The 14,102-nt window shown below is 33.6% G+C and overlaps 2 protein-coding genes and 1 long non-coding RNA gene across 3 annotated transcripts; 2 read left to right on the top strand and 1 right to left on the bottom strand.

The window, feature by feature from the left end:
* The first annotated feature begins 831 nt into the window (after positions 1-831).
* Positions 832-1,784, top strand: LOC18101874 (major allergen Pru ar 1). The gene is made up of 2 exons (XM_006380155.3): positions 832-1,104; positions 1,293-1,784. The coding sequence occupies exons 1-2, from the start codon at positions 843-845 to the stop codon at positions 1,589-1,591; spliced, it is 561 nt and encodes a 186-aa protein (XP_006380217.2). The 5' UTR covers positions 832-842; the 3' UTR covers positions 1,592-1,784.
* On the bottom strand, positions 1,491-5,017 carry LOC112328386 (uncharacterized). Its single transcript, XR_002983242.2, has 2 exons — positions 3,836-5,017; positions 1,491-2,292 (listed from the first exon to the last, which is right to left on the bottom strand). It is a non-coding gene; the product is annotated as an uncharacterized LOC112328386 (long non-coding RNA).
* Positions 5,018-9,920: 4,903 nt separating this feature from the next.
* On the top strand, positions 9,921-11,603 carry LOC18101873 (DCC family protein At1g52590, chloroplastic). Its single transcript, XM_006380154.3, has 5 exons — positions 9,921-10,172; positions 10,257-10,314; positions 10,776-10,883; positions 11,103-11,195; positions 11,327-11,603. Exons 1-5 carry the CDS (start codon positions 9,992-9,994, stop codon positions 11,415-11,417), a joined length of 531 nt encoding a protein of 176 aa, XP_006380216.1. The 5' UTR covers positions 9,921-9,991; the 3' UTR covers positions 11,418-11,603.
* Positions 11,604-14,102: the final 2,499 nt, after the last annotated feature.

Here is a 14,102-nt window from a genome sequence, read left to right as displayed (position 1 = left end):
TTACTATTTCTGGGATGGTTCCAGCACTGGAGTTTGGGAACACACAAAAAGAATTAATCTTGTAATTTTGGAATTTCCCATAACATTGTTAGATTCATATTGGAACTCAAGTTTACACACTATGTTTTCATGGCATCCAGGCTCATAACACGTTTTGATATGGTGGATAATCTAAAAAGGTCAACAATCTCTCCATGTATTTTAAATGCCTACCAATCAAAATCTCTGCTTCTGACTTTTGACTCTATGAACTTGTGCTATGGGATATTCGTTAATTGTCTGAAAGCAGTACCTTTTTTTTTTTATTATTATTATTATTAATATGGGTCTCTAAATAAATTTATATATATCTTGATTAATCTCACAAACTCTAAAAATAATAACCATGAAAATAAATAAATTTATATATATCTTGATTAAACTCACAAACAGTAAAGATAATAACCATGAAAATAAAGCCTACCCTGGAAGAACTCATTTTGAAAGCAATAATACTTTCCTTCATGAGAGATGGTTTCAGTTAGAGGATCTAAAAAGTAGTGAAGGGAAAGTAGACAATTCAAGCCCAAGCCCTAATCCTCTCTTGAAAAATTGACGGGGGCGGCTTATAAATATATCATCTAGAAGGAAATGAGAATTATCTTCAGATTTTATAGTCACTTTCCTTGACCTGGAGAGAAAATACCATTAAAAAAAAAATACGTTGATTTTTCTTCTTCGAAAAAGACACCGAGAGCCAAATTCATGAAGAAATTTCGTTAACGTATTTGATCATTTACCAAAATTCACATGAGACAACCTTCACTTCCATCCTATAAATACCACCTCTACTTATCTCATACATGTACCACAAAACCATCCTTCAACCCCAAATATTCTACTCCTTGTCGATCTTCTCTGATCATTCTATCTATATTACAATGGGTGTCATCACTTTGGAAAATGAATTCCTCGTTGCTGTGTCTCCAGCCAAGCTTTTCAAGGCATATTGCCTTGACACCGACGCTCTTATGCCTAAAATTCTACCAGAATATATTAAGAGCTCCGAGATAATTGAAGGAAATGGAGGACCAGGAACTGTCAGGAAGATTACTTTTGTTGAAGGCAAGTGTGTGTGTTAATCTCTACCTAGTTTTTACACTTGAAATTAGTTTAATATAATCTAGCTTTTATTTTTATTGTTTAAAGAAGATTGAACTTCACCTATAGCTTCAAGTAACAATCTAAGTTTGTTGATCACAGAACATGCATATTTTGATCAAACAAGTAACAATTTAAGTTTTCATTTGCAGGAAAAGGGCTCAATTATGTGAAGCAAAAGATTGAAGCAATCGACGAAGAGAACTTCACCTATAGCTTCAGCGTGATTGAAGCTGACGTTTGGAAGTTCGCTGAAGTTGAGAAAGTTATTTACGAGAACAAGTTTGTGCCTACTCCTGAAGGAGGATCCATCTGCAAGAGAACCAGCACATATCACATCAAAGGTGATGGTGAGATCAACAAAGATAAAATCAAGGACGTATATGGCAAAAAGACAGAGGCCTTGTTCAAGGTCGTTGAAGCTTACTTCTTGGCAAATCCTGATGCCTAAATCTGAAAATTTCTACTTTTTTATTTTTATTTTTTGTGTGAGATAATATAGGCGTGTATTCGGTGTGGCTTTCATGTTTTTACTCATAATAATTTGTGCTTGGGGTTTTGGTCATATGGTACTTGTATTGTTTTGAAAAGAGTAAAAGTTGTTGTACTCAAAATGCATAATAAAAATTATGTTTTGATTGTGATCGAAGGTTATTGAAGAGCAAGAACTCGAGACTTCTCTTCTCCTTTCATATTTGCAGGATTTAAAAAATTCTCTTCCAGATTTAGGAGCTTTCATGGACATTGATGGCAGAAAGCCAGACACAAGTTACGGTCTGCACTATTTGTGTAGACATAATCTCATAACAGCTACTTATGTCTGTACAAACAGAACGTAATGCATGAGCCAAAAAATAGCGACAGTTGATTGAAAAAATGAAATGAGTTAAAGAAGCCAAGTCGAGCAAACCGACAAAATGAGAGGGAAAAAAAAAAGACAGATGAGGAGTTTTTCCAGCAGCACACAGGCAATGCCTCATTTGGTTCAGCAAGAGGCACTGGAAAAGGTACAAAAAAGCATGTACAGAACAAAAACAAAGCAGTATGCGAGTGGGATGATGAGCTGGAATCTGAGATGGTACAAGCATGAAGCTGTGCCAAAATCCTTGACAAAATGGGTGGTCAGCTGCTAAAGCCTGGTAGTAATTCGTCCTGTATAAGAAAAGAAAAGAACCATGTGAAGCTGCGCAAAAGTGCAAGAAGTCTAAATTTAAACAGGCTTTTGCATTAAAAAAATGAAATGCATGAGTAAAAAGAGATCATAAACAGTTGGAATAGAAAAGATCCCAATTAGAAGTGTGGTAAAAGCCTGAAAAACCATCATTATTAGATAGGATGAAGGAACTTTCAAATGGTAGCTGAAAATTGCTGGGGACAATCATGAAAGAGCTTCAAAATGGGGAGGATCAAAGACGCAACAAAATCAAAAGTGTCAGGGCAGTTTATGTCATATTTGATATGATCAGATGGAGGAAGAAAGGGAAGCAAAACAGCAGCGTTAGCCAAGGCTATTTTGCATATGCAATATATGGACCAAACACAGTAAGATTTGCCAGATTAACATGAGGAACCACGACATGTTTTTGGAAAACAAATGGACACAGCAAGACAAAAAATACAGAAATTAAGGTGTGGCGAAAACAGAACCATGCCTGGACACTACAACAATCAAGCGCAAGGGAAAAAATCAAAACCAGATAGGCCTCACATCGCAAATACTGTGATAAAAGAAGGTAAACACGCTGAACAAAATTAGTAAAGAAAGAATACGCGTTGTAATTAGTGAGCAGCGCCTTCCTTGTCAGCTATGTTACTTCAATGTGTTTTTTGAAAGAATGTAAAAATAAAATAACCAAAACCTGACATACTAAAATGCATGTGAGCAGTGATTAATTGATCATTAATGAGTTAGCATAGTAAAAAATGCAGGCCAAGATTGAACAGATCAACACAGCATCAACAGCCAAACCGAGAGTAGAGAAGAATAAATAAAAAAGGACACACCTAAGACTGCGACGATGGCTATGAACGTTGTTTCTTGCTTGGTGGGGATTTGCTGGGAAGCTGTTTTGGCACGATCTTGGTTGCATTCACCTTCTCCAGCAATTGTGGCCTGAAACACAGCAATCAGGCTGCACCAAATAATTAACAGCAGATATGATTGTTTGCATGCATCACAAAGAGTGAAGAATAGTGAGTTCGAGCTCATAAAGTTTGCAATGTTTGCGCGCATTGAAAGACAAAACAAACAACTTTGCAATGTATGAAAATTGCAGGAAATTGATGGGGTATGCGCATCAAAGAAGGTCAGAAACAAACAAACCACAGAAAATAGCAAGTCTGAAGAACTGGGATCAAAGTCTCGCTCAGACAAGTATCCGTTTCAAGATGGAGAGCAAGGCTGTAGGCATTGGAAAAACTCATATGCTAGTAAGAGATTGCAGTAGTTATCACTTGGAAAATACTGAGAAAAAAACCCAAACCAGCTGAGTTTTTCATGTCACAGAACAGCCATAAAAATAGCATCAGCACAACCAATCAAACTTGGCGATCACCCAGCACATATCGACAGAAAGTTACTGAGCCAGTCCATACTTGCTGATGGGAAAAGCAAAATGGAATGTGGAAAAAGCTAACAATAAAGCATTCGTACAATAAAAGTTGCCCAGCAAAAAATAGTAGAGACGAAATCAACCTTGTGCTGCTGCAGAAAACTCCATGAATGCGCAGCGACTAAATCTTAAACTTCAAGGAGCTGAAGTGTTTTCCACCTGAAAGATTTATGTAATAGAGAATTTCAAACATAACAAAGGCTATATGCTTGAGAAAAGGAGATGAATCAACTCCTAGTTCCACCTAGACCCATGCCTGAAACAAAAGCAGGTATAATCTGAATAGTCAAGAACTGTTCAATCTCATTAAAATACTCAATTTTAAGTCTAAATGCCATTGAGCAAGCAAGTAGAGTTGGTATCATAACTGATATTAGCTGACATGGTCCTCAACTTTCCATTTGAAAACATCCATGTAGATGCACTGCCCAATCTTGGTCTAGCCCCATTAATGTAAAGAACAAACTATTAACAAATACTTTGAAGAACAGTGAGACTAGGTGTGCAAATGAACCAAGATAATTAATTGGAGAAGAAAGTTTTGAATAAATTTTACTCTAAAGTGATATGTTCATTCTTAGAAAGTTCTGAATAAATTTGGTGGATGAGAACATCACACACAACTCTTGAATCCTTTCCCATTCATATATGCAACCCCGAAACTTTCGAAAACCTCAACTGAACCACTCCCAAATCAATGAAACAATAAGCCAAGACCATGTATCCTAATCAAAAACACAAATGCAGCCACACTAATGCAGAGTAGGCCTAACAAGATTTCCAAACCATGAAGATTGGAAGCCCCTAAAAAACAACATACGTATACATGTATTTGATCAGTTTATATATATCTTAACTAATTTTACAAATTCTAAAATAATAATTATGTAATTCTTTAGTAATCCTGAGATTTATGATAATCGAATTCGTGACTCTAGACAGCAAAGCGCCGTTTATGCCAGCCCTTCTTTAGTAGGAGACTATTTGTTGGTCTTATTTTCTGCGGAATCAAAGACATCGAATTATAAGACTTAAACGCAAGACCTCCTCATGTTTAAGGTTTTGAGCCCAAGCGTTCCTCATGTCTAAGTCAAGTTCTTACCACTTATGCGAGTCCACGTGGGACTTTCTGGCTGTCTTGTTTTTTAGGAATCAAAGACGACACTTTGTAATTGTAATTATAATATTTATTCTCTGAATTGTTTTTGTTGCCTGTTTTTGTTTTTTTTTGTTACAATAAAAAGACTCGAATCGAAGAGGGAGACTACGGGTGCCGATTCAACTACAAATTTATTAAGACCTACTTGGCATTGTTCATATATAAAGTCATTCACCTGTGTTATTAAAAATTATTTAAGGTGCAGTCAAGTTAATCTAGATATTCATATTAAACTAAAAAAAAATTATTTTTTCCACTAATAACTTGTTTGATTTTATATTTTAAAAATATTTTTAAAAAAATTTAAAAAAATAATTTTTTTATTTTAAATTAATATTTTTAAATAGTTTTAATATACTGGTGTCAAAAATAAATTTTAAAAAATAAAAAATATTATTTTAATATATTTTTAAGTAAAAAATACTTTCAAAAATAACTCATATTAAAATAATTAATGGAATTTAAAACAAATATCAAAAAAAAAATTATTATTTACCTGGTGGTAATGCTTTTCTGACATTGTTTTATTAGCCTTCGTAGTCACAATGATACCAAAATATTTAGAGATCGGTGTCAATGAAATTTTGGTTACAATAGATTCTTAATATATAGAAACAAATAGATTATTTTGTAGAAAATATTAATAAAGAAAAAAGAAATTATACTAGAAAAATATTTTGTTTTAATGAGATTTGAATTATTAGTCTTCTTATAAAAAAAACTATTCACATATAGTTAAATAAAAAAAATTAAGCACTCTCTACAGCACAAAATCATATATATTAATTTACATTTATTTTTTAATTTTTTAATTTAGTCTTTATTTACTATTTTTAACATTTATTTTTGCATTTATTGCATGAGCTATTTTATTGAATGTATATATAAAATTTAAATTTTAGAATAAGATTTTTTCTTAATAACACCCGACATATTTTTTCTCAATTTTTTAAATATTTTTCTATCAAAAACCTTTGAGTAACTCAAAAACCCATTTTCATCTCAAAAGATATTTTAACTCATCCAAAAAAAAATAAAAAACTGATATGAAATTAAAGAACTCAATTATATGGTGATTCACTCACCTTTCACAAATTTATACCAACTCTGTTAGGAATATATGGTGATCATATGATGAAATTGGAAAAGGCAAAAGAGTTCACAAGGAAAAAAAAAAGTTACAGACTAAAAGGAACTAATTAATGGCCCAGGGTAACAGGGATGAGTAAAAAAACTAAAAGATCGATTAAATCAAAAAAACCGGAAAAAACTAACTGAGAAAATCGAATCGTGAAAAAAACCGATTAAAATTTTGAAAAAACGATCGGTTCGGTTCGGTTTCGGTTTTATAAACCTGAAACCAAAAAAACAGAGCTAAACCGAGCTAAATTTTAAATGGAATGTGAGTTCTTAATATATTTTATGATAATTTACATTGAACGAGAGCTTGCTAAAGATATTAATTCAGATTCGATCATAAATGAATTTTATATCACAAAACATGGAAGAGTGCAATTTTGATAGTGTAATTTATTTTTAATTTTTTTTAATTTTATATACTTTAAATTTGAATTAAAACTTTATTTTTAATTTGAAAAATTTATATATATAAGTTAATGATTAATTTTGAAAAATAATTTTTATATATCTATTTAATAGCGTATTACAGGAAAAATTTCTGACTCTACCTTGTATATAGAAATATGTCTAAGACAATAAGATTTGTAGAGCATGGTCTTTCAAAACTTTCCTTAGTTACCATTATATATATATATATATATATATATATATATGTTATTTTAATTTTTTTTAAAATATCCCAAGCTGTTACCTATCCATGTTTGTCAAATTCTTTTTTCAAATTTCAGGGTTTCTCAACAGTTTTTTTTTTTTAAATAATTTTTTTTTGTGGTTAAGAGATATTTTTTAAAATTCCACTCTATTTTTATTATTGCATAACTATTTTTTCTTTAATTTATAATTATTTTATAATTATTTTACTTAACTGGTGAATTTACACAATTTGTTACTGAGTTGATATTTTATTTTATTATTTTATTTTATTCAAAATTTAAATTAAATTACTAAAAAATTTCATCCTTATTTGTAACAATTTTTCTTTTTAATTATTATTTTTTAATTGAAATTCATTAAATTACCGGTTTTAGACTGGGTGGTTTATAATATATGTTTTTTTTTATCATGATAAATTTAGCTAATACTTCTCAAATTTTAATTTAAAATTTTTTTTTTATCAAATTTAACTTTAAAAGAAAGGGATAAATTTGTCTTCGTGTAGGATTTTAAATTATATCTCGGTGTATAGAAAAAGAAAAAGATTCCATCCCTACAACTTGTTTAAAACCAAATCACACATGGGGAATGTAATTCAATTTAATATATAATTTAAAATTAATTGATAATTTAATTCGAATTAAATTTTATAATTTTATTTTTAATGTTAATATTAGAAAGAATTAATTTAGTAAATTAGTTTTACTATTAAATGTTTTACCTCTAAATTATTTTTTAAAATTAAATTTCATTTAAAATTTTATTTTTAACAAGCAATAAAATTTCTTTAAGACCTCTAAATTCAATTTAAGTGAATTCAGATGATTGCAAATAAATTCAATTCCGATCTTGGCCACCATCGTTTCTTCCTCATGAAATCACAGCTGCCACCACCCAGAAAACTAACTCCCACCTTCACCTCCCCCATGCTGAAAGAGACTGCAAATCCACACCACTATCTCCCTCATCTCCTCCACACCAACGAATCACTCCCAGCCGCCACTGCCACTTTCTCTCCCAAACACACGCCACAGCCATTAACGCCATAGCTCGCATCTTCTAACCTACACAGCCCTCTCCTCTCTTCTTTTTTTTTTTTTTTTTTTTTTTGTTAAACCAAGCCAACGTATCCTCCTTGACCACCAAACCACCACCTCCAAGCACTTGAACTGCCCTAAAACCCTATCCAAACAAACGCCACCGAGATTTCTAGCCCCTCATCCTCGTCAACAGCCAGCCAGCCAGCCAGCCACCACAGACAAACACCTGTGACGTGATAATATATTGAAAAATAAAACAAAAAACAATGTAGCATGTTTTTTATTTTATTTAGCTATTATTTATTTTTCATTTTTATCTTATTATTTATTTATTTTATCTTTGTGAGAATGCGTGCTAGAATTATTATTTTTTTTAAATATATTTGGTTGATTTGGATGATGTCAAAATCACTCTAAAAAAGACTGAAAAATTCATTGAATGTGAGTAACACATATAACTTTTTAAGCACTTAATAACTACTTACCGAAATATCATGTTTAATTAAGTAATTAAGTGAGACATATACTTTGATAGAGTGATTAGCACGGTTAATCTTCTGGACACTTAACAACTACTTACTGGAATGTCATGTCTTTTTAGATAATAATAAAAGCTTCTAGTTGATGTTTTATCTGTAAACGTAAATGTCACTTTGCAAATACCTGTCCATAAAAAAGATCTAATCACTTAAGTTAATTGATTTTGTAGTCCAAAATACAAATCCTGATGATGATGAAATTGAATTTTTATTCTCTCACGAATGAGATTATTTCTGATATTATAGCTGTTGTTACATATAAAAGTTCTGATGATTAGTGGCCTAGTTTTGAAACCCGGACCGGCCCGGCGGGTCGACCCGGGCTTGGGACTAGTCCGGGTCTAAGTAAAAACCTACCTGGGAGTTGGCCCGGCAAAACCCGGTCGACTAGGCGGGTCGACCCGGGTAAACTCGGCTACCTTCCTGACAGAGAAAGGCAACAGCAGTCTGTAAGATCTAATCTTTGGAGGCAACCGCAGTTTTTTACAAGTACTCAACAAATGGCCTCTCCAAATCCTCATCTGAAATCTTTGTCTTCCCTTTCTCTTCATCATTCCCATTCCCATCATTACCAGAAGTACCCGCCCCCACTGTGGCAACCAAGTGCCCCTGCACCAGCTTAAAAAACCTCATCAACTGATTCTTTCTCCACTGTGGCTAACTTTGAACCCATTTGTGATTAATAATTTTGATAGGGGGTAACATCTCAACAAATAAAAAGAAAAGGAAAGTGAAATGCTCGAATATGAAGAGAGCAGACTTCTAGTTTTTGGAATGTAGGAGAGAGAGCAGACTTCTAGCTTCTGGATTGTAGGAGAAGTTCTCAACTACTCTCCATTGTCCAGGGCTCTATGCCTTGAACTCAAATAAAAAATATTTCAAATCCGAGTGGAAGAAAAATCTTTTTTTTTGTCTACCGCCCCCTCATGTGATTAATATTTTTTTTTAATTTTTTTTGGATTGATCCGGGTCAACCTATCTAACCCGTGACCCCTATTATTAAACCGGGTCAACCATCGTGTTGGGTTTCAAAACTATAATTAGTGGTTGATGAGCTGAGATATAATAATAATAAAAAAAAAATTACTATTTTGAATGTTTCCTTATTTTTAAGAATATGTTAGTTTAGGCAAATATAAATTGGAATTATTATATACAACTTCTCACTATCTATTAGGGACTAAATTTGATGTTTACAAAAAAAAAGAGAAAAAAAGAAAAAAGAAAACCCACGACCACAAGCTTGATTCTCCTTGTTATATTAGTGGTCTCTCCTAAACCACGTGCTCAAAAAACATGGAGCCACGTCACCAGGAGTTGAAATCACGATCCTACCCCTTCTCTTAGAACACAGAAACACCCATGAATCTATAAATTGTTGAATTTCTTAATAACGATAAAACACGTATAATCAGCCTTGGTGCAAGAGAATTTAATTTAAGAATATCTTTAATCACAAAATGAATAATGAAAAAAGAAAAAAGAAAGAATTATTATATGATACATCCATTTCAGATATAAAATTTAATAAAAAAAATCCTAGGAAGGATGTGGAAAATTATAAAAAAGAAAAAAAAAAGAAAAAGAAAACGGGGGTATTGCTGTAACTGAAGAAAAAAATCTAGTCGTTAGTTGCAAATTGCAATTACTGGGAAACAGAAACGTGGTCACTGACAGACTCATATAACCTTGCTTTGCCTGTCTCCAATGGCAATTCTTGGTTCAGGCAGCTGCACACTATTAAGGCTGACACCTAGCAATCATGATAAACGAAGAATCGCCACTTTTGCCACTCAATCTCCTCCTAGAAATGACAGTGCAGTTAACTGGGTTGAAGCAACTGGTGGCTTCTTCGAGAAAGACTCACGACCAATCATGTTATTTGATGGTACGGCTGAATCGTAGCTGCTTTTCGTGTCAATCAATTATACATCTATCTTTGTTTTCATATATCTATTTGTTATGCCTGCAGGTGTGTGTAACCTCTGTAATGGAGGTGTAAGGTTTGTGCGAGATAATGACCGAAATAGGTCAGTTTGTTACGTATAATAATGACCTCCCTTGCATTAATTTTAGCATATGATGGTGATCTCTGGTTAATTGATGGATAGGATGTTGAAATTCTACGTTTTGTGCTTGGGGGTTAGATGTTAAATGCAAGGATTATGAGCAATCTGGGCAGTTTGGCTACTTAATTTGCCTTCTTTCTATTAGATGGCCAAAATACACTATAATTTTGGATTTCTTTAGTTTCTTTAATCAGGCTAGCGATTGAAGTTGTTTAGCTTTGCATTCTTTGTCATAATATGTAATCGATTGTCTCATCTTACCAATGGGCACAAGAAACTACCTTTCTTCTTGAGTTTGTGCACAAGATGAGCTCTGAGCTTGTAATGAAGGATCTTGGCCCTTTACATTTCTTTCTTGGAATAGATGTTATTGATTTTTTCTCTCAGAAGTTTATCTTTTCTTGTTCATTCATCATGGACAGGAGAATCAGGTATGAGGCTCTCCAGAGTGAGGCAGGGAGAAAACTGTTGAGGAGGTCCGGAAGAGCTCCTGATGATATTTCAAGTGTTGTACTAGTTGAGAGAGATAGGTAATTAATGAAGATATATTACTACTAAGCATTTTCTCAAGATCAATTCCTTTTCTTTTTCTTTTAAGTGTAAAACATGGTGACTAGGGTTAGTTTGCATGCTTCAAAGTTTCTTCATTGATTCATTTGGTTGACGAATGTATTACAAGTTATAGATTTGTGGATGTGCTTAGAGAAAGAATGAGTGTGGAGAGCTAATACTTTAAGGTGAATCTTTAGATCACATATCAAGTCGGAAGCTGTGTTGAAGATAATGGAATACATAGACTTACCTTTTCCCCAGCTAGCATTTTTCCTACAGATTGTGCCTCTGTAAGTCATCTCTTTCCATAACTTTCGTGTAGTTTTTGTCAGTCAGTTTGGAACTGGTTAGGATACCAATTTTGACACGGAGAGATGAGATATGTCCATTAAAATTTTCCTCCTCTGGACGCTTGTTGCAGGTTCTTGAGGGATTTTGTATATGACAATGTTGCAAATAATCGCTACACAATTTTTGGGCGCTCAGAATCATGCGAGATATATTATGACTGAATCGTTCAATCATCATGTTCATGTGTGTATGTATATTGGATGGATGGTCCACAAGAGCAGAGATCTCTCAAGTGTGGTTTATGTTTAATCGCTACTGTGGTTTAAGAAGTTGTGACAATGTATATCAGTTCTCGGGATTTGTATTTGTAAACCTTGATTATGTATAACTATTTACTTGTCCTTGCATTTGTGCAGTGCCATAGGTTTGTGTTCTGATAATACTTATTACGTATTCTTCTGGCCATTTTCTTCTCCTTGCCCATCATAATTAAGTACCAGGAACCAGCATTTGCAGTGGACTTAATTGTTTGGGGCACTAATTCTTTAGCTTATCCTGTTTTGCACTGTTTTTTTTTTTTTTTTCTTAGATGCATCGTATAAAGGGGTATCGTTGGGGCCTTTGGCACGCCAGCACGAGTCTGTCCGCGGGGGATCTCGATGGGCACTGCCCTCGCCAGCAGGAGGTAAATAGCTGTTAATAAATGTATAATTGATATAATGCTCTCTAATCTCAAACTACAAAGCAACCCCTTTCATCTCCATTTTATATAGGATTGTTTAGATCAAAATTGATGCAGAATTAATTCAAAAAAATAAAACTTGATAGTTTTGGCCTAAAAACTAGACGTTTTTCCCCTTAAAATAAATTATTCAAGTTGTGGAAGATTACTAATCAAACAGGTGATTCGTAGGCTTATTTTGGGCTTAAAATTTTTTTATAGCAAACCCAAACTTAAACTCATGCCCGAGCCTAAGTATGTGTCGTGCCGAATATGATTTAAGCCCAAAACCTGCATAGCATAAAACATGTCCTTTCTAAACGTTTCTGTGTCTTATGACCCCAATTTTAATTTCATAAGGTATCACCATATAAACCACTTGAAAGGTTTATGATCTTTCAATGTATGATACAATATTTTTTAGGTTTAAATATTTTCTAACAAAAAATATTTGAGATTAATTTCTCATTTACCTAGAAATAATTTTATACATATTAATATTTTATTTTAAAATACTTATATTAAAATTATTTTTTAAAAAAACTTTAACTTTAAATACGAGTCACCTTACATTTAAGTTTGCCTCATAAGCACTTGTTGACCATATTCTAAACCAATTTTTTCAATAAACGACTTATATTTAACTTGGACATGATCTAACCAAGCAATGAATGTTTTCTTATAGGTTGATTGCCTATGACCAAAATGATTTACTATTTTCAACCATACACAAGAATAATGTTTTTAGCAAAAGGTTTGAGATCCTTACAAGAATCAAGGGGCACTTTCCGGTATAATCCAAGCATGACACCTTTATTTGGAACTTGTTAGTATATCAAAGCTAGCATTTGGTTCTACTTTTCAAATCATTTTAAGAGCGTCAATTGGAGTTTATTTCTGATGAATCAAATTTTTATTAGTATATCTTTACCAAAAAACACCAGATTAAAAAAGATTTACAGGTATAAATTTTTTAGAACATAAGCATGCCCTAATGAAGGCACGCTAAGTCGGGCACTAGCCAGACCCAATCACAATCATTGCCAAGCCCCGGGCACACCTAAGGGAATGAACATCCTTTCTGGGCATGCTTGGGGGGAAAATGATTTACTATTTTCAACCATACATAGGAACAATGTTTTTAGCAAAAGGTTTGAGATCCTTACATGAATTAAGGGGCACTTTTCAGTACAGTCCAAGCATGACACCTTTATTTGGAACTTGCTTGTATATCAAAGCTAGCATTTGGTTCTACTTTTCAAATTATTTTAAAAGCATCGATTGAAGTTTGTTTCTGATGAACCAAGTTTTTATCAGTATGTCTTACAAAAAAACACCGGATTAAAAAATATTTACGGGTATAAATTTTCTAGAACACAAACATGTCCCAGTAAAGGCGCACTAGGTCTGTCGTTAGCCACACCCAGCCACAATTAGGCTTGGTAGTGTGCCAAGCCCCAAACACACTAAAGGGAATGAGCATCCTCCTTGGGCATGCCCGAGAGAGTAAACATCCTCTCTAGGCACGCTCGAGACAATAAGCATCCTCTATTGGCACGCCCAAAAGAATGACCAGACCATCCTCTTAGGCATGCCCAAGGGAATGACCAGACCATCCTCCCTCAACACGTCCAAGGAAATGACCATCCTTCCTGGGTGCACCCACGAGAATGACTAGACCTTCCTTCTTTAGAACACCCAAGGGAATGACCATCCTCTCTGGGCATGCCTAAGGGAATGAACATCCTCCTCAGGGCACGCCTAAGGGAGTGGGCATCCTCTCTTAGGCACACTCAAGGGACATACTCGACCTCTCTTAGGCTCACTAAAAGAAAGACTCACTCTATTATGTCTAACCTAGAGGAAGAGCTTAGCTTTCATGAACTTAACTACATTTGACGTCTTGAACCCCAATCTTCATACATCTTTTAGATGTATAAAAGTCCTTCAAGGACCCATTATATTTCCATCAAACATTAATACATATATAAGGGATATTTGTCCCTCGTTAAATGTTATCAAGGTAAATTTACACTTCAGACCCTTCTTTTCACAAAAGGACAAGACTCATGGACTATAAATACACAACGAGATCTTCAGAACAAAGGTTCACAATATTATTGTATTTTCACTCTCTAAAATGATACTTATTTAAGCATCCAAGAGTCTCCACCTCCATCAAAGA

The sequence above is a fragment of the Populus trichocarpa genome, chromosome 8 (assembly GCF_000002775.5).
Source record: "Populus trichocarpa isolate Nisqually-1 chromosome 8, P.trichocarpa_v4.1, whole genome shotgun sequence".
NCBI classification, from domain to species: Eukaryota; Viridiplantae; Streptophyta; class Magnoliopsida; order Malpighiales; family Salicaceae; genus Populus; species Populus trichocarpa.
This window is presented reverse-complemented; position numbering and strand designations above follow the sequence as displayed.

Excerpts from the sequence above, each read along its gene's own strand:
- LOC18101874 (XM_006380155.3), top strand. The coding sequence starts at position 843 with ATGTACCACAAAACCATCCTTCAACCCCAAATATTCTACTCCTTGTCG. Across the intron at positions 1,105-1,292 it reads GAAGATTACTTTTGTTGAAG|GAAAAGGGCTCAATTATGTG; the intron begins GCAAGTGTGTGT and ends TTTCATTTGCAG.
- LOC18101873 (XM_006380154.3), top strand. The coding sequence starts at position 9,992 with ATGGCAATTCTTGGTTCAGGCAGCTGCACACTATTAAGGCTGACACCT. Across the intron at positions 10,173-10,256 it reads ACCAATCATGTTATTTGATG|GTGTGTGTAACCTCTGTAAT; the intron begins GTACGGCTGAAT and ends TTATGCCTGCAG. Across the intron at positions 11,196-11,326 it reads TTCCTACAGATTGTGCCTCT|GTTCTTGAGGGATTTTGTAT; the intron begins GTAAGTCATCTC and ends CGCTTGTTGCAG.